Source organism: Salmo salar, chromosome ssa04 (genome assembly GCF_905237065.1).
Source record: "Salmo salar chromosome ssa04, Ssal_v3.1, whole genome shotgun sequence".
Taxonomy (NCBI): domain Eukaryota; kingdom Metazoa; phylum Chordata; class Actinopteri; order Salmoniformes; family Salmonidae; genus Salmo; species Salmo salar.
Window position 1 is genome coordinate 70,832,925 of NC_059445.1, and position 23,933 is coordinate 70,856,857.

At 40.5% G+C, this 23,933-nt stretch overlaps 2 protein-coding genes across 11 annotated transcripts in view; both read right to left on the minus strand.

Annotated features, from left to right (window-relative positions):
* Positions 1-14,844, minus strand: part of clip2 (CAP-GLY domain containing linker protein 2) — an 84,375-nt gene extending 69,531 nt beyond the window's left edge. For 2 of the 6 annotated variants that reach the window (XM_014197855.2, XM_014197854.2), the window contains exons 1-2: positions 14,345-14,844; positions 8,892-9,096 (exon numbers count right to left, since the gene is read on the minus strand). In XM_014197855.2, coding sequence (XP_014053330.2) covers positions 8,892-9,015 — 124 coding nt within the window. In that variant the 5' untranslated portion in view covers positions 9,016-9,096; positions 14,345-14,844. The remainder of the gene's footprint in view (positions 1-8,891; positions 9,097-14,344) is intronic. The other 4 variants (XM_014197857.2, XM_014197856.2, XM_014197858.2 and 1 more) reach the window with 3 other exon arrangements.
* A 5,892-nt stretch (positions 14,845-20,736) lies between these two features.
* rasa4 (RAS p21 protein activator 4) overlaps positions 20,737-23,933 on the minus strand; it is a 76,434-nt gene continuing 73,237 nt past the window's right edge. For 4 of the 5 annotated variants that reach the window (XM_014197853.2, XM_014197850.2, XM_014197851.2 and 1 more), the window contains 3 exons: positions 23,217-23,337; positions 22,835-22,893; positions 20,737-22,174 (listed from right to left, as the gene is read on the minus strand). In XM_014197853.2, coding sequence (XP_014053328.1) covers positions 22,047-22,174; positions 22,835-22,893; positions 23,217-23,337 — 308 coding nt within the window. In that variant the 3' untranslated portion in view covers positions 20,737-22,046. Of the gene's footprint in view, positions 22,175-22,834; positions 22,894-23,215; positions 23,338-23,933 lie in introns of those variants that run through there. The other variant, XR_006769667.1, reaches the window with a different exon arrangement.

Sequence of the window (23,933 nt, forward strand, 5' to 3'; positions counted from 1 at the left end):
CTCTGCCCCAACAAATTAATTCAAACTCTGGCCCCATTACGGACAAAAATACCATCATTGATGCATTTAATTGTCATTTTATTTCAGCAAGCTATCTTTTTGAAAGAGTGTCTGTCCCTTCTATTGCTAAGAATGGGCTCATCTCTGATTCTGAAATGTTGCAGATTGACTCTGAATATGGTAGTCAAGTTTTTACATTTCACAGAAAAAGATAGGTTAGGGGCTGACCAATTGGAGCAGGGTCTGCTCAAGTGTGCTGCCCCCATCATTGCTGGCTCAGTAACCCTTATCTTAAATCTAACATTGTTATAAGGAAATATTTCAAAAGTATGGAAAACAGCTTATGTGCTGCCACTCCATAAGGGCAGAGATAGTAGTGATCTAAATCATTATCGTCCCATCTCCAGGTTGCCATGTCTAGCTAAGATTCTCAAATCCTTGGTAAATAATCAACTTCGCTCTTTTTTTTATCTGAGCATGGTATTTTAATATAAATCAATCTGGGTTTAGGTCAGGGCACAGCGCTATCACAGCAACCACATTAGTTGTTAATGATATTGTCAATGCTTTGGATGCTAAAATGAATTGTGCTGCCTTGTTTATGGACCTGTCAAAAGCGTTTGATACTGTTGATCATGCTATTTCATTGAACAAGTTGTCCTCGTTTGGCCTGGGCTCTGAACACTGCTCTTGGTTTCATAATTAACTAAGTGACAGAACTCAGGCCATCGTGATTGATGGGGTTAAGTCCTCATTTCTTAAAGTACATAGGACCTGTTATTTTCACTATTTATATAAATGCTATTGATCAATCTGTTAAAATGTACATTTGGCCGCCCGAGTGGCGCAGTGGTGTAAGGCACTGCATCGCGGTGCTAGCTGTGCCACTAGAGATTCTGGGTTCGAGTCCAGGCTCTGTTGTAGCCAGCCGCGACCGGGAGACCCATGGGGCGGCACACAATTGGCCCAGCATCGTCCGGGTTAGGGGAGGGTTTGGCCGGCAGGGATGTCCTTGTCCCATTGCGCACTAGCGACTCCTGTGGCGGGCCGGGTGCAGTGCACGCTGACACGGTCACCAGGTGTACCGTGTTTCCTCCGACACATTGGTGCGGCTGGCTTCCGGGTTAAGTTGCCATTGTGTCAAGAAGGGTTGTGTTTCGGAGGACGCACGGCTCTCGACCTTCGCCTCTCCCGAGTCTGTATGGGAGTTGCAGCGATGAAACAAGACTAACTACCAATTGAATACCACGAAATTGGGGAGAAAAAGGGGAGAAAAAAATGTTTAATACAAGTTGTACATTTAATCTATATAAAGACTATACTATTATGCACGCAATTGCCCGACTGCTGACCTGGCTGGGACAAGGTTACAGTACAATTTCTGCAGCTGTGCAGGAAACTCTAACTGATTTAAAACTCATGCTTAATACGGGCAAAACTAAATGTTGTTTTCAAGTTCTCATAAGATTGTCTCAGATGGATTACATCTTCACGCATCGGATGGTTCTATAATCTAATGAGTCTCTGCATACAAATACCTTGGTATTTGGATTGACAATGATTTATCGTTTAAAACAACATACGAATGAGCTTGTAGTGGCTTCCTTTCCTCTTTACCATATCCATTTCCCAAGCTTGAAGCGGGGTTATTTGGTATGCATACAGTCCACACTCAAGGTTTCCAAACAGCCAAACATTCAATGTGATCCAGGGATATGGTGCAACAAAAATATTTATTCTTCTTATATCTAACAGGAAAATGATTATCCAATCAACTTAAAACAGATTACTTGATATGGAAAATATATAATATGACCTGTTTGTATGTCTGTATGGTCAAAAACTATACCGCTCCCGCGTCTAGACTGAACATACCGAGCTCCATGTATATTTGTGTAAATATATTAAATATGAATGTATATGATGAAATATTAGGTACATTTATATTTACCTGATTGAGATATATTCATTTGTTGTTAGTGTAACTTCGTTTTTGGCCCCCCCTCTTGCCCATTCATTGTACTGTGGTAAGTGTGTTAGGATAAAGGCAGGAAGTTGTGTTTTCGGGGGGGGAGTCCTTGCTAATGTAAAAAGCTGGTTTTTGATATAAATATGAACTTGATTGAACAAAACATGCATGTATTGTATAACATAATGTCCTAGGTGTGTCATCTGATGAAGATCATCAAAGGTTAGTGCTGCATTTAGCTGTGGTTTTGTTTTTTGTGACATTATATGCTAGCTTGAAAAATGGGTGTCTGATTATTTCTGGCTGGGTACTCTGCTGACATAATCTAATGTTTTGCTTTCGCTGTAAAGCCTTTTTGAAATCGGACAGTGTGGTTAGATAAAGGAGAGTCTTGTCTTTAAAATGCTGTGAAATAGTCATATGTTTGAAAAATTGAGGTTTTTGTATTTTAAAGGAATTTGTAATTCGCGCCACGCCCATCATTGGATATTGGAGCAGGTGTTCCGCTAGCGGAACGTCTAGATGTAAGAGGTTAAGGACTGAATAGAGGATCTTTTTCACCAGTCGGAACAACCTCTCCCATACCCCCCCCCCCCCCATGGTGAGCTCCAGAGGGAGGATTGAATGACCATGTCACTCCTTCCTTCAGTAATTCATTTTGAATCTTATTGTGATCCAGCTCTTTCAGAGCTTCTCCTAGCTCTCTGTGTGTTCCAACAAAGTTGGTGCCATTGTCTGTTCTGATACTTGTGACTGGGCCCCTTCGACAGATGAACCTGCGCAGGGCATTGATGCAGGAATCAGTATCCAGATAACTAGCAACTTCTAGATGGACAGCTCGACTCACAAGGCAAGTAAAGATCACACCATACCGCTTCACATGAATGCGGCCTCGCTTAGAAAGTGTCACGTAACAGCACAGATATTGTAATTTCAATAGAGATGCAACAGAAGGAATACAAATTGTCAGACAGGCCACTTCCTGCTTGGAATCTTCTCAGGTTTTTGCCTGCCATATGAGCTCTGTTATACTCACAGACACCATTCAAACAGTTTTAGAAACTTTAGAGTGTTTTCTATCCAAATCTACTAATTATATGCATATTCTCGTTTCTGGGCAAGAGTAGTAACCAGTTTAAATCGGATACGTTTTTTATCCGGCCGTGAAAATACTGCCCCCTATCCCAGACAGGTTAGGAAAAAAAAAAAAAAAGGTATGAAATGAAATGTACTGTAAATCGCTCTGGATAAGAGCGTCTACTAAATGACTAAAATGTAAAATGTTAAGAGGACCGTTCATCACCCATCCAAAGATGGTTTTCACTGCATACGGTCCGTTGCCTTGGCTATTTATAATTTTCCAGGGTTCCATTGCCTTTGGAGCATTTACGCCAATCAGGAGTTCGACGTCGGCATCAATTTCCTTCAACTGAACCTCTGAGGTATGGCCACCTTTTGAGATCTTTCTGAGTGGGAATGTTCTCTCTTGTCACTGGGATCTTATTTTGGGTGTAGACCTTTGGTAATGCAAGAAATGTGTCGCCTTCCACGTTGCCAATCTCTAATCCAGATATCTCAAAGCTCTTGGTAGGACTCTCCTGCCCCATTGTGTGTAGCGGAATTTCAGTCTCACTGCATTTAGCATTCAGCTGCCTCATGAGTCTCTCCGTACAAAAAATGCTGCCGAGCTACCAGAATCGAGAAACGCATAGGTTAACACAGACTTGCTTCCATTTGCCACCTTTACTTGAACTGGCACAATTGCAAGTGCACAATCTGTACCGGCCCCGGTATCGTCACCAGCTTCCAGTGAAACAAGAGCACTGCTGACAGTCTCCTCCCGTTTACTGCTACACCACTCATATCTGCCTTTTGAGATCTAAATCTCTCTCTTCCTTCAATGTGCAGGATAGTGGGGTGCTTTCTTTGACAGCTCTGACAGGTCATCCTTCTTTTACATTCTGTGCTTAACCTCGAGGACCCCTTCGAGATAAAATCCCGTTAACGGGATTGGTTGGACAACAACCAGTGAGATAGCACGGCGCGAAATTTAAAAAAAAGAAATCTCAAAATTAAAATTCAAGTATTATACGGCATTTTAAAGATACTCTACTCGTTAATCCAACCACATTGTCCGATTTCAAAAAGGCTTTACGGTGAAAGCAAAACATTAGATTATTTTAGGATAGCACCTTAGCAAAAAAAAAAAAAGAAAAAAAAAACAGCAATTTTCCAAGCACGGATAGCCGTCACAAAACCAGATATACAGCTAAAATTAAGCACTAACCTTTGACAATCTTCATCAGATGACACTCCTAGGACATCATGTTAGACAATACATGCATTTTTTGTTCGATCAAGTTCATATTTATATCCAAAAAAAACATTTTACTTTGGTGCGTGACATTCAGAAAATGTTTTCTCCCCATAACTCCTGGTGAATGTCCACATCAATTTACAGAAGTACTCATAAACGTTGACAAAATTTATAACAATTATTTAAAGAATTAGAAATAATCTACTCCTTTATGCAACCGCTTTGTCAGATTTCAAAATAACTTTACGGCGAAAGCACATTGTTCAATATTCTAAGTACAGAACTTAGCCTTCAATGCTAAGCTATACAGTTAGCCTACAACCACGGCGTCGACAAATCTCTAAAATATGTACGAAATATTTTCTTACCTTTGCTGATCTTCGGCGGAATGCACTCGGAAGGGCTCTACATTTCTCACTTCCACAAGAAATTTTCATTTGTTCTGCAAAGTCCATCATTTATGTCCAAATACCTCCGTTTTGTTGACCCATCCAGAACACTTTACAATGCCATGAGGCGTGGACGCAAATCCATAGATGAAAAGTTCAAAAGTTCCATTACCGTTTGTAGAAACATGTTAAACGATGTTTACAATCAATCCTTTAGGGTATTTTTTAATGTAAAATTGCGATAATTTTCCAACCGGACAATAGGTATTAATTCCAGAAGAAAAATAACGAACAGCGAACTCGCATGCACACGCGTCACGAGACACCTGTCCTCAGACTGGCCACTGATTGAGTGGGCCACAATTTTCTGCCCGGTAACAGGTGACGGATGAAACCACTTTCTAAAGATTGTTGACAGCCAATAGGAGGTGCAACGTAAACCCTATGTCACTGTAGTTTCTCAAGGGATTCAAAAGAAGAACTACATTTCTCATTTCTTCCACTTTCTGATTCAATTTCTCTCAGGTTTTTGCCTGCCATATGAGTTCTGTTATACTCACAGACACCATTCAAACAGTTTTAGAATCATCAGAGTGTTTTCTATCCAAATCTACTAATAATATGCATATTCCATTTTCTGGGCCAGAGTAGTAACCTGTTTAAATTGGGTATGTTTTTCATCCGGCCGTGAAAATACTGCCCCCTAGCCCCAAGAGGTTATAGCCTCTTCTGGCTTCCATATGCAGACAACTACGTACCAGATCCTTGGGCTGACCAGTGGTGTACTGTTCCAGGTAATAGAGCCTATCCTGGTGACTGCTTGTCTTATCTTCTATACCATGTTCAAATGCACGCATGAATGGCCTAAAGTTTAGAGGATCACCGTCAAACATAGGTATCTCCTTAACAGGGAGTGTGGCCTGTTTGTACTGTAGTACAAGAAGGTCAGCAATTTCATTCTGCCTTTGCATGACAGTAGAGAGGTTATCATGGCTGGTATTATCGCTGATACCCGCAGTGTTGATGCTGTTGGCTGCTGAAGGGTGTGCTTTATGGCTGTTTTCTGAATAGGTTTTGATGGCTTTGTGATCAGTTGTTGTAAAACTCTTTGTAGTGGGGTCTTTGGAACTGCTCCTAATGCAGCAAACTCAACAGGTGATGGTTCAGGTTCCACATAGACCTCAGGTTCCTGGTTCTCAAAATAAGAGTTCATTCCATCTTCTTGGCTTAGTAAATGGGCTGCCACAGCATGGGATTGAGAAGTTGACTCAACACTCTCCAGGACCTTCAGTTTGGCATTATATGCTGCTGTGTCCGTTTCCAGTGCCATTTTCTCCATCCTAACATTCAGTTGAGCTTTCTGTTGTTCCAGTTGAGCTTTTTCCAGTTCTAATGCATGCTTGTCCTGTAATGATGCTTGGTGTGCTAGTAGAGCTGCTCGTTCTGCCTGAGCTTTTAGGTGTGCAGAGGACACTGAGGAAGCAGTCTTAGAATACTTTGTTTTACTTGATGTTTTTGACACATTGGAAATGCTGTCGTGTGGTTCAATGAGCGTTTGTGGCTCAACTTCAGCTTTTTTCCATATTTCCACCTCTTTCAGGAAATGTTCATAAGTTCTCATTCTTGGTTGATAATAGTTAATGCTCTCCTGTTCCTGTTCCTCCTCTGTGACCAGCTCTAGCACAGATTCATGAGCATTCTGAAAGTCATTGAGAACAGCATCAAATGCTTCAAGACTCTCATTCACAGTTTCAATGTTTCCTCCATCAACAAGAAGGACTTTTATTTCATTCATTTTGCGTGTACACACTCCAAGTTTGCCTCTCCGGGCTGCATAGAGTGAATTTAGATGCTCCTCTGCCCTCTCCAGTGGAGTCTTATTTGGGATTTCATCCTCCATCATTCACTTTTAGTTCACTCAATTTACAACGACACAGTTGTTGGTTTGATTGTTAAACGTAATGCCCCTTCAGACCTCCTTTAATGCTTTAAAAACACAGTCATCCATTTCAACAAATTGAACCATTTTGAATTGAACATGTGCAAGTTCGGCATTTTAGATGCGTTTTAAACATTTCATCCCATTATAAGTTGTCACTTTAATGAAGTTTAAACACGCAGTATCTTTAGATCCTTAAGTTGCATTCGTTGCGTGGATGCATTGCATTTCCACGTGAGGCCAAATATTAGACATATGATTATGCTACATTGTGCATAGAATCTGTGTTTCCCAAACTTAAACTTCTTAATTGTTTTCACAGCGCTGTGTTTTGAATTCCATTCCCAAGTTTATCAAACATTCCAATTATAAGCACATTTGCGCTTCCATAATATGCATGATCAACGATCACATTGAACAGGGCAGCTCATTCATTCGCAGTGGTTACTCACGGCTGGCAAATTCTAGGAGTTCAAGTCCTTCCAAGCGAGCTGTCCTTATGGTTCGAATGCAATTACAAATAGAACAATATCCAGCATGTGTCCGAACTGGAGATTTCCTTCCGATAGCAATCCTTCACAGAGTTTTTTGACTTGAATGTAGTGGCTTCCTTTCCTCTTTACCATAGCCACTGCCCAAGCCTGAAGCGGGGTTGTTTGGTACGCATACAGTCCACACTCAAGGTTTCCAAACAGCCAAACATTCAATGTGATCCAGGGATATGGTGCAACAAAAATGTTTATGCTTCTTATATCTAACAGGAAAATGATTTTCCAATCAACTTAAAACAGATTACTTGATATGGAAAATACATAATATGACATGTATGTCTGTATGGTCAAAAAACTATACCGCTCCCGCGTCAAGCAAGGAGTCCCCCCCGAAGGCCCAACTTCCTGCCTTTATCCTAACACACTTACCACAGTACAATGAATGGGCAAGAGGGGGGGGGCAAAAACTAAGTTACACTAACAACAAATGAATATATCTCAATCAGGTAAATATAAATCATAAAGGTACCTAATATTTCATCATATACATTCATATTTAATATATTTACACAAATATACATGGAGCTCGGTATGTTCAGTCTTTTATACAAATATGTCCGAATCGGCTCTAACAGAGCTTGTTAAGAAACTAAGATTTAAAGTGGGATTTTTTTACAGAAATAGATCTTGTCTCTCTCTAGTCAGCAGGAAGCAGATTGTGCAGTAAATCTTTCTACCTGTTCTTGATTATGGTGATACTATTTATCAAAGTGCAACTGCCTCTACTCTTAAACTGCTGGATCCCGTTTTTTTAATAGTGCTTTTCGTTTTATCACAGGAGTTGTATTACTCATCACTATATTCTTTACCAAAAGGTTGGCTGGACCTCTTTGAAGTCACATCATTACACTCTTCTTCTTTTTTTACAAAGCCCTACTCCACAAGCTTCTGACTTAACTTCTCTATTAAGATTTAAAATTACAAGTTATCAAACCTGTTCACAATGGTTGGTTAACTCTGGAGACTCCTTTGGTGTCTTTAAAGTTAGCTAAATCGGCCTTTAGTTTTTATGCTCCGTATGTTTGGAATAATCACCAAAAAACAGTACACATAGAGGCCTTAGTGTCCCTGTGGCAGTTTAGATAGATGCCTTAGTGTCCCTGTGGCAGTTTAGAGAGTGGACAGAGGAATTTTATTATGAAGAATTTGTTTGATTTAGGTGATAGTGTTTTGTGTATTTTGTGTACATTTATGTTTGTCTGTGCAATTTGTGTCGTGCTATATTTTACTTGTTTTAGATTGTTTTACTTCTATGAAATTGTATATGCAGGGCTCCCTTGAAAAATAAACACTGGTCTCAATGCTGACTCCCTGCTAAAATAAAGATAAAATAAATATATTTTTTAAACTCTGACTGGTACCGGGCCTATCCACAAGGGGTTCTTGGAAAGACTCATAAGAATATAGGCCTAATAATCAATTGCACATTAGGGGGTACTTCAGGCAGAGCAAAATGTGATTGGGGCTACATTAACTAAAGAAGTTTGAAACCATTGACCTAAAGCATAATAATGTACCTAGGGCCCTGAGTGTTTACTGACCACATGAGCTGACCAGTAACAACTCAGGGCCCTGACAACTAACAAACAATCAATTACAAGAATCAAGGAATTTCTGGTCATTTCCAATGATGAAATGCCACCAAGATTGATAGGCTAAGTGATAGGAAATCAGATCTCTTCCTGAGAGTCTAGAGGAAGTCTTGAGGAATGAAGAAGTGACTTACTGTCTTTCTGGCTCACAGTGCCGGAAGCGGACCCCCCAGCAGAGGTTCGTCCCACAGGGCCAGGGGAGTGCTTTGGGCCCCTGCCAGGGATCTTCAGTCCACTGGACTTCAGCATGTTCATCATGTACAGGGAGAAGTGCGGGGATTAAGGCTTTCGGTTTGAGGCACTAGAAGTCGGAATGGTGGCAATACCTCTCCATTTTAGCTGTGGAGATGAGTGGAGGCATCAAAATGACTTAGTGATGATGATAGCTTCATCTGTCTGTATATAGGAGGTTGCTTTTTTCACCTTTATTTAACCAGGTAGGCTAGTTGAGAACAAGTTCTCATTTACAACTGCGACCTGGCCAAGATAAAGCAAAGCAGTGCGACACAAACAACAACAACAGAGTTACACATGGAATAAACAAACATACAGTCAATAACACAATAGAGAAAAAAAGTATATATACAGTGTGTGCAAATGAGGTAAGATAACCTGTTAGGGCTAGGGGGCAGTATTGACACGGCTGGATAAAAAACATACCCGATTTAATCTGGTTACCACTCCTACCCAGTAACTAGAATATGCATATACTTATTACATATGGATAGAAAACACCCTAAATTTTCTAAAACTGTTTGAATGGTGTCTGTGAGTATAACAGAACTCAAATGGCAGGTCAAAACCTGAGAGATTCCTTTACAGGAAGTGGCCTGTCTGACCATTTCTTGAACTTCTTTTCCATCTCTATCATTTACTAAGGATCTCTGCTCTAACGTGACACTTCCCACGTCGTCCATAGGCGCTCAGAGCCCGGGAAAAAACAGAATGTCGTCATTCCAGCCCCAGGCTGAAACACATTATCGCCTTTCTCAAGTGGCCGATCAAGGGACACTGGGCTTAGGCGCGTGACCCCGACCGCCCCGCCTTTGGGATTTTTTTCCTCTGTTTGCCGAAAAGGAGATTCCCTGTCGGAATATTATCGCTTTTCTACGAGAAAAATGTCGTAAAAATTGATTTTAAACAGCGGTTGACATGCTTCGAAGTACGGTAATGGAATATTTAGAATTTTATTGTCACGAATTGCGCCATGCGCGCGACACTTCTTTACTATTTCGGATAGTGTCTGGAACGCAACGAACAAAACGCCGCTATTCGGATATAACGATGGATTATTTTGGACCAAACCAACATTTGTTATTGAAGTAGCAGTCCTGGGTGTGCATTCTGACGAAGACAACAAAAGGTAATCAAACTTTTATAATAGTAAATATGATTATGGTGAGTGCTAAACTTGCCGGGTGTCTAAATAAGCGAGCCCGTGATGCCTGGGCTATGTACTTAGAATATTGCAAAATGTGCTTTCACCAAAAAGCGATTTTAAAATCGGACATATCGAGTGCATAGAGGAGGTCTGTATCTAGAATTCTTAAAATAATTGTTATGCTTTTTGTGAACGTTTATCGTGAGTAATTTAGTAAAATGTTAGCGAATTCCCCGGAAGTTTGCGGGGGGTATGCTAGTTCTGAACGTCACATGCTAATGTAAAAAGCTGTTTTTTGATATAAATATGAACTTGATTGAACAAAACATGCATGTATTGTATAACATAATGTCCTAGGGTTGTCATCTGATGAAGATCATCAAAGGTGAGTGCTGCATTTAGCTGTCTTCTGGGTTTTGGTGACATTATATGCTGGCTTGAAAAATGGGTGTCTGATTATTTCTTGCTTGGTACTCTGCTGACATAATCTAATGTTTTGCTTTCGTTGTAAAGCCTTTTTGAAATCGGACAGTGTGGTTAGATTAACGAGAGTCTTGTCTTTAAATAGCTGTAAAATAGTCATATGTTTGAGAAATTGAAGTAATAGGATTTTTAACGTTTTGAAAATCGCGCCACAGGCTGCCAGTGGCTGTTACGTAGGTGGGACGAATTCGTCCCGCCTAGCCCAGAGAGGATAAGGGAGGTAAGGCAATAAATAGGCCATAGTCGCGAAATAATTACAATTTAGCAATTAACCTGTTGGGGATAGGGGGCAGTATTTGCACGGCCGGATAAAAAACGTACCCGATTTAATCTGGTTACTACTCCTGCCCAGTAACTAGAATATGCATATAATTATTGGCTTTGGATAGAAAACACCCTAAAGTTTCTAAAACTGTTTGAATGGTGTCTGTGAGTATAACAGAACTCATATGGCAGGCAAAAACCTGAGAAGATTCCTTACAGGAAGTGGCCTGTCTGACCATTCCTTGAGCTTCTTGACTCTGTTTATTGAAGACTGAGGATCTTTGCTGTAACGTGACACTTCCTACGGCTCCCATAGGCTCTCAGAAGGCGGGAAAAAGCTGAATGATGTAATTCCAGCCCCAGGCTGAAACACATTAGCGCTTTTGGCAAGTGCTCTATCAGAGGACAATGGGCTGAGGCGCGTGCATGAGTCGACCCCATGTTTTTATTTTCTATCGTCTTTGAACCTAAACACAGATTCCCGGTCGGAATATTATCGCTTTTTTACGAGAAAAATTGCATAAAAATTGATTTTAAACAGCGGTTGACATGCTTCAAAGTACGGTAATGGAATATTTAGAATTTTTTTGTCACGAAATGCGTCGTGCGCATAACCCTTATTTACCCTTTCGGATAGTGTCTTGAACACACGAACAAAACGCCGCTATTTGGATATAACTATGGATTATTTGGGACCAAACCAACATTTGTTATTGAAGTAGAAGTCCTGGGAGTGCATTCTGACGAAGAACACCAAAGGTAATAACATTTTTCTTATAGTAAATCTGACTTTGGTGAGTGCTAAACTTGCTGGGTGTCTAAATAGCTAGCCCTGTGATGCCGGGCTATCTACTTAGAATATTGCAAAATGTGCTTTCACCGAAAAGCTATTTTAAAATCGGACATATCGAGTGCATAGAGGAGTTCTGTATCTATAATTCTTAAAATAATTGTTATGTTTTTTGTTAACGTTTATCGTGAGTAATTTAGTAAATTCACCGGCAGTGTTCGGTCGGAATGCTAGTCACATGCTAGTCACATGCTAATGTAAAAAGCTGGTTTTTGATATAAATATGAACTTGATTGAACAAAACATGCATGTATTGTATAACATAATGTCCTAGGGTTGTCATCTGATGAAGATCATCAGAGGTTAGTGCTACATTTAGCTGTGGTTTGGGTTTATGTGACATTATATGCTAGCTTGAAAAATGGGTGTCTGATTATTTCTGGCTGGGTACTCTGCTGACATAATCTAATGTTTTGTTTTCGTTGTAAAGCCTTTTTGAAATCGGACAGTGTGGTTAGATTAACGAGTCTTGTCTTTAAAATGGTGTTTGAAAAATTGAAGTTTTTGCATTTTTGAGGTATTTGAATATCGCGCCACGGGATTACACTGGCTGTTGAGTAGGTGGGACTAGCCCATAGAGGTTAAACTGCGGCGTTTGGAAACACAGTTTTTGTTCTCCTGCGTCTGACTTCTCTGCCACCAGTACTCACTCCTTACACCCGCCTATAAATATCTGGGCATTTAGGTTGACAAAGACTTCATGTTTAAAAAAAAAAAGGATGGATGAGCTAGTTAAAAAGCTATGATTTAGAGTGGGCTTCTTTTTTACAAATAGATCTTGCCTCTTTCTAAATAGCAGGAAGCAGATTGTACAGGAAGCAGATTGTCAACTTTCCTGACAGTTATTGATTATGATGACACCATTTACCAGATTGCAGCAGCCACTACTCTTAACGATGCCGTCTACTATAACGCCTTTCACTTTATCAAAGATGACAGTTTTAACACTCAATACTGAATCCTGTATCAAAAGGTTGGCTGTCCTCATTAAAGTCCTGTAGATCACTTCATTATTCCCTTTTTGTTTACAAAGCTCTACTACGTAAGCTTCTAATTTACCAAACTTCGTTGACAATATATAAAAGAATGAGCTACCAAACTGGCTCGCAGGATTGATTAACTCGAGGTCCCTCTGGTCTTGACCAATTTAGGTAAATACTCCTTTAGTTTTAATGCCCCCATTGTTGGAGTAACCTACAAAATTCCTTGCATTTCGATTCTCTGGTACCGCTAGGGCAGTTTAGGACTATGATATTGAATGAGTTCATTATGCATTGCAGCTGTTTTGATTGATTGTAGTGGTTTATTTGTTGAAAATGTGGTGTTGAGGTTGTGCCTTGTGGTTATTTTCATTCTTCTTGTTTTATTTGAAACTTAATTTATTTTCCTGTTTGTGTGAACAATTTGGTATTCAGGGCACCATTGGTCTCACTTGGGCTACCCTGAATAAGTAAAAGTTATTAATAAAAAATAAAAACCTTTGGGTTGCTAGACGTTCACTATATACGCCCATCCATCTTCTCATACAGGCTTAAAGGGATACTTCAAGATTTTGGCGATGAGGCCCTTTACCTACTTCCCCAGAGTCAGATGAACGTGTGGATACCATTTTTATGTCTCTGCGTGCAGTTTAAAGGAAGTTCCTAACAAGTGCAAGCACAATTGCTAACCACAGTTAGCACAATGACTGGAAGTCTACAGGTATCTGCGCTAACAGTAGTTAACATTGGCTCAAGAAACTACTAACTTCCTTCATACTGGACACAGAGACATAAAAATGGTATCCACGAGTTAATCTGACTCTGGGGAAAGGCCTCGTCGCCAAAATCCTAAAGCATCCTTTTAAGTAACCTTCTGTTTTATGTAACCATACCAAACATAACAAATGATACTAATTTGAGTGTCACTGATTTACATTTACTATGTTACGTCTAGTCGTTGAGGCCAGGCTGCTTGCCCGAAACACTGAGACCTGATCAGCTGTATTCCCAGTTGCATGCATGGCCTTCAAGACAAATATTTTACATATCTCCAACTATAATATATAATTCATGACAACGTTACATCACTATTCTAGCACCACATCTCGCATTTATGCTGGTTATCGAGATGAGATGTCTGAAGAATGCAATAGTGCTTTCACAGTATCAGCACCATTCAGTTGACTCATGTATCGACATCAATTTGTATGTTGTTTTACGCAATAGGCCAAGGCCTAAATCCTTTTAGAATATTTTCTCAGGGCAGTTTTTATGACAGCTCTGCGAGGGGGGCTATATTCTTGGCAATGCGAAGTTGCTACACGTAGCCTGCTATATGACAGTGCAGTAGAGCTAGGCTACAATGTTACAATTTGATGCTCTAAACATAGGACCATTGGGCTATTCAGTTACACATTGTTGTCTGCTAAGCTTGTTGAATACATTGTTACTGTTTACACAATTATATTGCGAATGTATATATTTCCGTGACAGGGAAACATAGGGTGCATCCGAGCACATACACCGCAAATGTTGATCTATTGTTATACCCACTGCAGCGCGGTGTGTATTTCTACTTCAGCTCAACAAATCCCTTAAACGATAAAGATGCAAGAACGAAACGCTTACCTTTTTATGTCCAATTTAGCATAAACGTGTCCAAAAAGCGGCGAACTTATTTTTTTTCCTAGAGGAGAGGGGTCCGCGGATCGGTTGATTTATCAGGTTGCCACTCCCTATACCCCCACACAGGGATGAACAAAAAATATGGATGCTTAGATGGAGCTGGAAGGAAGAGTGTGGCAGGATGCGAGCTGCAGTAGGCTAAATCAGGCGAAGATGCCGGTTTATTTTGCTTCAGTTTGCTGTGAAGATTCAATGTAACTATATGCAAATTCCTCGGTCTCCCTTTTTGTTAGCGGTTTTGGGGTGCAAAGCAGCAATTTCAACCAGCTTCAATCCGCCGTTCAGGACGCTTAAAAACGTTAACCAGTTCACACATGTGGCGTATTGAACACACAGGGATGAGGTTTTCAATGTTTCGCTTGGGGCGCAATGGATGTTCGGTCTCTTTTTTCGCCTCTGTAGAGGATCCTCCCCCTTCGCTGGCTCAGCCAAACAAAGAGTTTAGGAAGTGGACGGTATTGCTGTGAGAATTGTGAATAGAAAGAAGGCTACAATGCCAACATTTAACCCAACCAAGCTATAAAGATACAATTGTGTTCTCTGGTTTGAAAGGCATTCATAAATAGTTAAATATTTTGTATAAAAATGTAAGATGCAAGAGAAAGAAGTATACTATAGGAATCTATCCAGATTATTCACTGGTCCAGCTGTTCAATTTGCTCACAGGAATTAATGTGCATCCGGTGCTGAATCACTGCGAATGAGTTATCCTTCCTGGAAATCCATGGAATGCCCTCACATCATAAATTAGTTCCCATTTTGCAATAGCCTAGTGCCCCTAATACGACTTACATACAGTTCTCACTTTTTTGCAATGCACACTTTAAAGGACTTTCAAATAAACATAGAGATAATAAACTGACTATTACATTGTAATAACACTGACTAATGGTATACTACCATGCAGGCTAAAACCCAATGACTGTATATACACATACTTGTGTTAGTAAAACCTTGCCCTTGCCTATATTTTGTCATATTCATGGAAAAAGAAAAAAAAAATGTATTCAGAGACATTTCAACAACTCTCAATAAGTTACTAATGTAATGTGATTTTGTGTCATAAATTACATGTACACTGGTCCATCAATATTCAACAATACCCCTTAAAGCACTCAACAATCATTCCCTCAGTCATCTCAATGGCTGCCTGTGGCACAACTTTGATAGACTGAGGCAATTTGTCAGTGTCTAATCTTCATTGTGGACCTGAGTGTCAAGGATGAGGTTAGCCCTATTGCATGCTTATAGAAAATGCAATTTACAAGCTGGTAGTGCAGTTGTAGGCCAAAGATCTTGTTGAAGTGATGCCTCATGGTTAGTAATGTTTGGTCTACAAATGACCTTGGCTTAGTGGTGTGAATGATGAACGTAGCAGGTCAAACGGGTAGTTCTCCTCAAAATCAAAGTTTATCAGATGTAAATTGAGCTAAATCCATATTCCAATCCATACCATTGATTGTGTAGACCCCCCTATACATGTGTGTGGAAAAATCTAAAGGTCTCAATTCCAAATGAATGAGAATTGGGAAACATTGAAATAATTGCACACTAGATTACTATTGCATATGAAAATGTCTGACTAACTTAAACCCTGTTCTAAGTGAAAACAAATTGACTTATAGCTGATAACCAGAATCATGAATAAAGCTTATGGATAAAAAGATCCAATGACATTTTCCCATTGATTAAGCTACATTATTGATAGAAAATATATAAAAAATGAATAGAACATCCACATTACAAATTCACAAAAGTAGAAAGTGGATAACCTATCCAAAGTTTGGTTGTGGCATAAACGATTATGTAATATTTCGTAAAATCAGTGGCGGCACCAGGAATTGTTTTGCTTGGTAGTTGCGTAGGGGTGCTTGCCATCTATGGTGTACACATGAATGTACTTATACATTCTTTCATGGGTGTGCTAGGTCTATTCTTGAGGGTGCGTCAGCACCGGCAAGTCCCTCCCTCTGCTTGAGAGGCTTGAGGTCACAACAGGAAGTGAATTCTTTCTGTATGAGCTGAAGACTTCCAATATAAAGGGGTTTCTGTGAATTTGACAGTAATTTACAGGCAGCTAGTGGTAAGTTACTGTATTTCATATTGCAGTACACATACTGTAATATAAATACAGTATAAAAACAAGTACTGTGTAATGACACAGTAAAATAACATTTAGTAAAATACCTTAATTGACTGTATTGTATTGCTACTGTAATTGTAATGAATTGATGAATGAAATTCATTGAGGGGAGATGGTGTTTGTATTTCACAGTATTTTACTGTAATTACATGGAGTTGGCGCAAGCAGGTTGGCTGCTAGGTACTGTGTTTACACATTGCATATCATGAGAATAGCACTGGAGGGAATGGCAGCTGTTTTACGGTCTCCTGACCAATTGTGCTATTATTTATTTATTTTCGCGAATATTAACTTTTTTTTTGTACGTAATGTTTCCGCCATCGTTTCCTATGACTGAAAATCGCTTCTAGACATCAGAACGCCGATCACTAACCTCAATTTGGATAAGGATTTCTAATTCAATGAGTCGGTGGCGAAGGACATACTGTTCATCCCGGACCAGGCCCAAATCCCCGGAACTCAAAAAAGGAAGAGGCAGCTTTATATAGGCCGGTGTGCGGGATATCTGACGAGACAACGTTGGCGAGTGGATAGACCACCTCTGTCCTCCGTTCTATTGGCTAAAGTGCAATCACTGGAGAATAAACTTGACAAGCTCCGTTCAAGACTATCCCATCAACGTGATCTGAAGAACTGGAATATTCTGTTTCTCCAAGTTGTGGCTGAACAAGGACATGGAAAATATATATCTAGCTGAATTTTCTATACATCCGCAGGACAGAACGACAGCGTTGAGTAAACTCAAGGGGTGGTGTGTCATTTTGTTAACAGCTTGTGCGCAATCTCTAATATTAAGAAAGTCTCAAGGTTCTGCTCACCTGAGTTAAAATACCTCATGATAAGCTGTAGAACATACTATTTACCAAGAGTTTATCTATATTTTTCGTAGCTGTCTATTTACCATGACAAACCAATGCTGGCACTAAGACCGCACTCAACGAGCTGTATAGGGCCATAAACAAACAAGAAAAAGCTCACGCAGAGGTGGCTTTTCTGGTGTCCTGTCAGGGATTTCTTCGTCTTCTGACGATATAACGAAATCATCGTCGGAAAAGGTAGACCAATACGCAGCAGGTATATGATTGTTCATTTTTGAACATTTATTCACTTCAAAATGAATACAAAACAACAAACAAGAAAACGAACGATTCACTGACAGTCTGCAAGGCACAAGGCTAACACAGAACAATCACCCACAAAATACAAGACAAACACACCCAACTAATATAGGACTTCCAATCAAAGGCAACACCAAACAGCTGCCTTCATTTGGAAGTCCAACCCCAATTAACTCAACATAGAACCAGACACACTAGACTAAACATAGAAATACCTAAACATAAACCAAAACCCGGAAATACTAAATCAAACACCCTTTTAACAAACACACCACCCCGAACCACATAAAACGAATACCCTCTGCCACGTCCTGACCAAACTACAATACTAATTAACCCTTATACTGGCCAGGACGTGACATGTCCAGTGATTTTAATGCAGGAAAACTGAAATCCTCTACCAGAATGTCACCTGTGCAACTAGATGCAAAAAAATTCTACATCACCTTTACAACACACAGTGACTCACACAAAGCTCACCCTTGCCCTTCATTTGGCAAATCTGACCATAACTCTATCCTCCTGATTCCTGCTTACAAGCAAAAACTCAAACAGGATGTACCAGTGATGCGCTCAATAGGGAAGTGGTCTGATGAAGTGGATGCTAAGCTACAGGACTGTTTCGCTAGCAGAGACTAGAATATGTTCCCGGGATTCATCCGTTGGCATTGAGGACTTTACCACAATAGTCAACGGCTTCATTAAGCCGTTGACTACTGTGCATTGACGATGTCGTCCCTACAGTGACCGTACTTATTTCCCAACCAGAAGCCATGGCATACATGCAACATCCACACTGACCTAAAGGCTAGAGCTGCTGCTTTCAAGGAGCAGGACACAAATCTGGACTCTTATAAGAAATTTCCTACGCCCACCGATGAGCCAACAAACAGGCAAAGCGTCGAAACAGGACTAAGATTGTGTCCTACTGCGCCGGCTCTGACACTCATTGGATGTGGCAGGGCTTGCAAACTATCATGGATTATAAAGGGAAACCCAGCCGCGAGCTGCCTAGTGACGTGAGCCTACCAGAGGATCTAAATGCTTTCTATGCTCACTACGAGGCAAGCAACTCTGAACCATGCATGAAAGAATCAGCTGTTACTGATGACTGTGTGATCATGCTCTCCATAGCCAATATGAGTAAAACCTTTAAACAGGTTAACATTCACAAGGCCGCAGGGCCAGACGGATTACCAAGACGTGTACTCAGAGCATGCACTGACCAACAGGCAAGTGTCTTCACTGACATTTTCAACCTCTCCCTGAAACAGTCTTTAAATACCTACATGTTTCAAGCAGACCACCATAGTCCCTGTGCCCAAGAATGCCAAAGTAAGCTGTCTAAATGACTATCGCCCCATAGCACACACATCTTTAGCAATGAAATCCTTTGTAAGGCTGGTCATGGCTCACATCAACACCATTATCCCAGACACCCTGGACCCGCTCCAATTCGCATACCGCCCCAACAGATCCACATATGACGCGATCTCCACATTGCAATTTCCCACCTGGACAAAAGGAACACCTACATGAGAATACTGTTCATTGACTATAGCTCAGCATTCAACACCATAGTGCCCTCCAAGCTCATCACTAAGCCAAGGACCCTGCGATTGCACACCTCCCTCTGCAACCAGATCCTGGAGGGGTGAATAATTAGTCCCCTCCTGTACTCCCTTGACTGCTTGGCCACGCACGCCTCTCCAACACCATCGTTTTGTTTTCCGATGACACAGGCCTGATCACTGACGACGATGAAACAGCTTATAGGGAGGTCGTCAGAGACATGGTAGTGTGGTGCCAGGACAACAAACCTCTCCAAGACAAAGGATCTGATCATGGAGTTCAGGTAAAGGAGTGGCCGGGCACGCCCCCATTCACATCAACGGGGCTGTAGTGGAGTGGGTCGAGAGCTTCAAGAACTCCCTGCCATCCAGAACCTTTATATCAGGCTGTGTCAGAGGAAGGCCCTAAAAAATTTCAGACTGTGCTACAGCACGGCAAGTGTTACCAGAGCACCAAGTCTGTAACCACAAATACCCTGAACAGCTTCTATCCCCAAGCCATAAGACTGCTGAACAGCTAATCAAGGCTACCCAAACTATTTGCATCGACTCCTGTTTTTGTTTTGTTGCACTGACTCTATGCACACTCACTGGACTTCTCACACACACATACATACTACACTGACAGTGTTTAGACTGTTTAGTGCCAAAAATAAGGGGTTAAATGATGTACAAAAATAATATATAGAACAGACACTTCAGAACAAACTGAAGGGGGGGGGGGTTGGGGGGGGAAACTATCTGTAGTTCCATAGTGAATAAGTGATTCTATGCATTTGTATGTGCAAATAGCAGTAAGGCCAAAAATAATACACTTGCTGTTAATAATACAATTAAGCATGTGCTCTGGTCACATGCAAAACATTTAAAATTGTTAGAATCTAATATACATGGCACTTGATTAAATCTTAAATTAATGCATTGGTTTGTAAATAGACAATATTCTATATGGTTATCTACAGTATATCCACACAGTCCCTATTCAAACCAGCACCATATTGGTGTTCAATGTTTAGGGCTATTTTTCTAGCTGGTTTGAATTACATTTATAATTTTCAAATGATTAGGGAAAAAAAGGAATTTCAAACTGTACTTGCAGGTGCTATATGAAAAAAAATGTACTCATATGCCACATGGAGGTAGATACTGCAGAAAGTCCTCCGGTCCTCTGTAGCGCAGTTGGTAGAGCATGGCGCTTGCAACACGAGGATAGTGGGTTTGATTCCCTGGACCACCCATACGTAAAAGATGTATGCACTCATAAATAAGCTGCTTTGGATCACGTGTCTGCTAAATGGCATATATTATTAAGTACCCTGTACCGTCCAGCTCCAGGTTAAAATTTCACAAAGGATCAGCTTTCCTTCCCCCAATCATAACATGAACCATTATTGGTTAAAATGCTAAGCTGACCCAAGATCAGTGTCTAGGGGCAACTTCACCCTACAGTTTAACATGGCTGTATAGCACTTCACAAGTAAACAAATGAAACTGAGCCACCTAGTGGTTAATAACAATAAACTATTTTAATGGTTGAACATTTTACATTCACATGGCAAAACAGATAGAAAATGCTAACTCAAATGCTCAATATATAAAAATGTACAATATTTAAAATAACATACACACACATTGACATACAATAAAAACCTAACACATAAAAAGGTTAGAATTTACACTGACTGGCAACAAAGGATTTACAATATATTCCACAACACATTTCTGAGAACGTATGAGACTAATCTTTCAGGGGTCTGTCCATTCATTCTCAGTTAACACATGCATTATTATATTTTATACATAAACAATGTATTTTGGTATGCATTTTTCTCCTCGTCTGTAAATTCTTTGTGCATGTCAAAAGTCTGTTTACATTAGATCTTGACAACGTTAACACTGCTGCGCCAGCTGGTTCTTTACAGTATTTCAAGCACATAGTCACTTTGAAATGGCACATAGAACACACAACAACAAAACACAGATGTAGCCCATGGCATTAAAAGCCTGTATGAAAGATTTGGGAACATTACAGATTCACAACTAAGACAAAAAAAACTTTCAATTTTCTGACAATAAATTAAACTCCTGTGACAATGTTGTATTATCAATTCAATCACGCTTAACAAAGAAATTAATAAACAACCACAGAAAAAGAAGATGCACCCTCATGGAGAGAGAGCTACTCTCTTGATATTCTGAATGTCAGTGTTGTCATCAGTTGATATGCTTTCAATAGGCTGATCCTTTTACAAATACTTTAGCGATACTGCTCTTGGTCTCAATCTACTCTTCACTAACGCTGCATTATGCATGTACAGTATAAACCCCTTGTTAACATATCATGTTAAAATTTCCAAGGGTAATATTTACCATACATTCATAATCTTTACATCTGCACTATGGGGGGCGGGGGTGGGGGGGGGGGGTTGAACCTCAAACCCAATGTCAAACACATAAAATCCAGTCCCCATCAGTGCTTCTTAAAGGGATGTTGCTGGTAGACCTGTGAAGTTAATATGAAAAGCAGAACATCGCCCAACACAACTCCTCTCCATGAAGAAGTTTATGATGAACATGGTGTAATGACCAAAATGTCTTCACTGATGTTCCATACAGGTTCTCTTGACAAGGAGAAGTCAAAATTAATTAATGTCAAGAGCTGAGTAAAAGGAGTAACATTGAGACTAGGGCTTTGTCCCTTTATAGCGCAATTACCCTATGTGCCCTTGTCACAAGTAGTGCACTATAGAGGGGATTAGGGTGCCATTTGGGACACTCTAGGCCTGAGAACTGCCTGTTGCATTGACATTCTGTTATGTTTGCAGCTCCAGGAGAAAGTTTCTATTCTTTAACCTCTCCTCCTCCTCCACTGCAGTGTGGGAGTTCTGCAGGTCCTGTAGGACACTGAACAACCTTGTGACCCCGTCCAGCTTCTTCTCACCTGGGACATGAGAGGTCAGATAACAGAATGGGACCAACCAGCACAGAAATACAGACACACATCTTTCTAACACACTTTAGACTCAGCGATATGACGTTGCACGAGCTTCACCGCAGATGAACACGATGCACTCGTATAAACACATGTGCACGGGTAAGCTTCAAAAGCTATTACCTGAAATCTGCAGGACCGGAAACAACAGAGAAGTTTAGCCTCGCACTTCAATGCTCTTAGTTGTTGCAGAAATCAACCCGATATTGCTGTTCACTTGTCAATTGCTGACTCTACCTTTAAACTATAGGGTGGTAGGTAGCCTAGCAGTTAGTGTTGAGCCAGTAACGGTCGCTGGCTCAAATACCCACGGTGAGTAGGTTATAAATCTGGCAATTTCTTTTACTAAGTTAAAACAGTACAGTATATAAAACATTCTAGTTAACCATGACAATCGCATGCCCTCTTCTTTAAGGCATACAAGGGTATAGAAGGCCATATCATAAAAAATGTTTGATTGTAAAGACGAGCCATAGAAGAGGCTTGTGTCTTTCTTTACAATCATTTTTTTTTTATGATATGCATTCAGAATAATAACCATTATCTTGATTATGTATTGTATATTGTTACAGTATCTTTATGAAAAGAAAAAAGCTTCAAGAACCCTACCTTCCAAAGTCTCCCTGTCATCCTCTTCTTCTGGCTTGATCATCTCTTGGTATTTTTTCCTGAAAGAAAACAAACAATCAAACGTAAAATGTGCATCAGCCTACAGTACCAAAACACAGGAACCTGCAATGCATCTGTGAACAGACTTGGGTTCAAATAGTATTTGCTTTCTTTCAAATACTTTGAGCAATTGATTGAGCCAGAGGAGTGCCAGATGGGGGGGGCTTGCACTTTTGGGACAATTCCATTGGATCCATTGCGCCAGACAAGCTTGATCGAGCGCAGCTAAGTATTTGGAAGAAAACAAATACAATTTGAAGTCAGTTCTGTCTGTGAACAAACAAGGGGGATATAGGTTTCTCCAATATGTTGTGAAGTGTACCTCATAGCTTGTCGGACTCCAATAAGGTGCCGATAGATGAGTTGGGATTCCAGATCCGGGTCGAGGGGATCGTACCACTCCTGTAACGTCACCCCGTGTTTGGTCTTGTCACATCCTGGGTCTGGACAGACAAGAGCAGCTATTGACTCAACCCCATAAACATTATTAACCACCTGTCCAGCACTTGCCACTGGTGTGGCCAAACCTCCTCTGTGAGCACTACTATGTGCGCAGAATTTTGTTCCAGCCCTACTCTAACACACCTGATTTAACTTATCATCTGGAGTTAGATTTTCTGAACCAGGTGTGTTAGAGTAGGGCTAAAACCTTGTACTGTATACATACGGTAAGAGATCAATGGAATGCAGACCATGGGCGATTGCACCGTGGGTGGTAGGAGGCGACAACCTAGTGGTTAAGAGCGTTTGGCCAGTAACCAAAAGGTTGCTGGTTTGAATCCCTGTCAATATGCCCTTTACCAAGGCACTTAACCCTAATTGCTCCTGTAAGTCACTCTGGATAACAGCATCTGCTAAATGACTAAATGTAAAATGCAAATGTGACATGAACATATATTGGGGTTGACATCCATCCAAGCATTTTACCCAAACAGTGTGAAATAGACATGAATAGTAGCCTATATTTAAGCTAATTTTGATGCGCGGCAAATGAGGAGATTCTGGATCTATACCCCACTCTTACCTGATCTATTGTAGC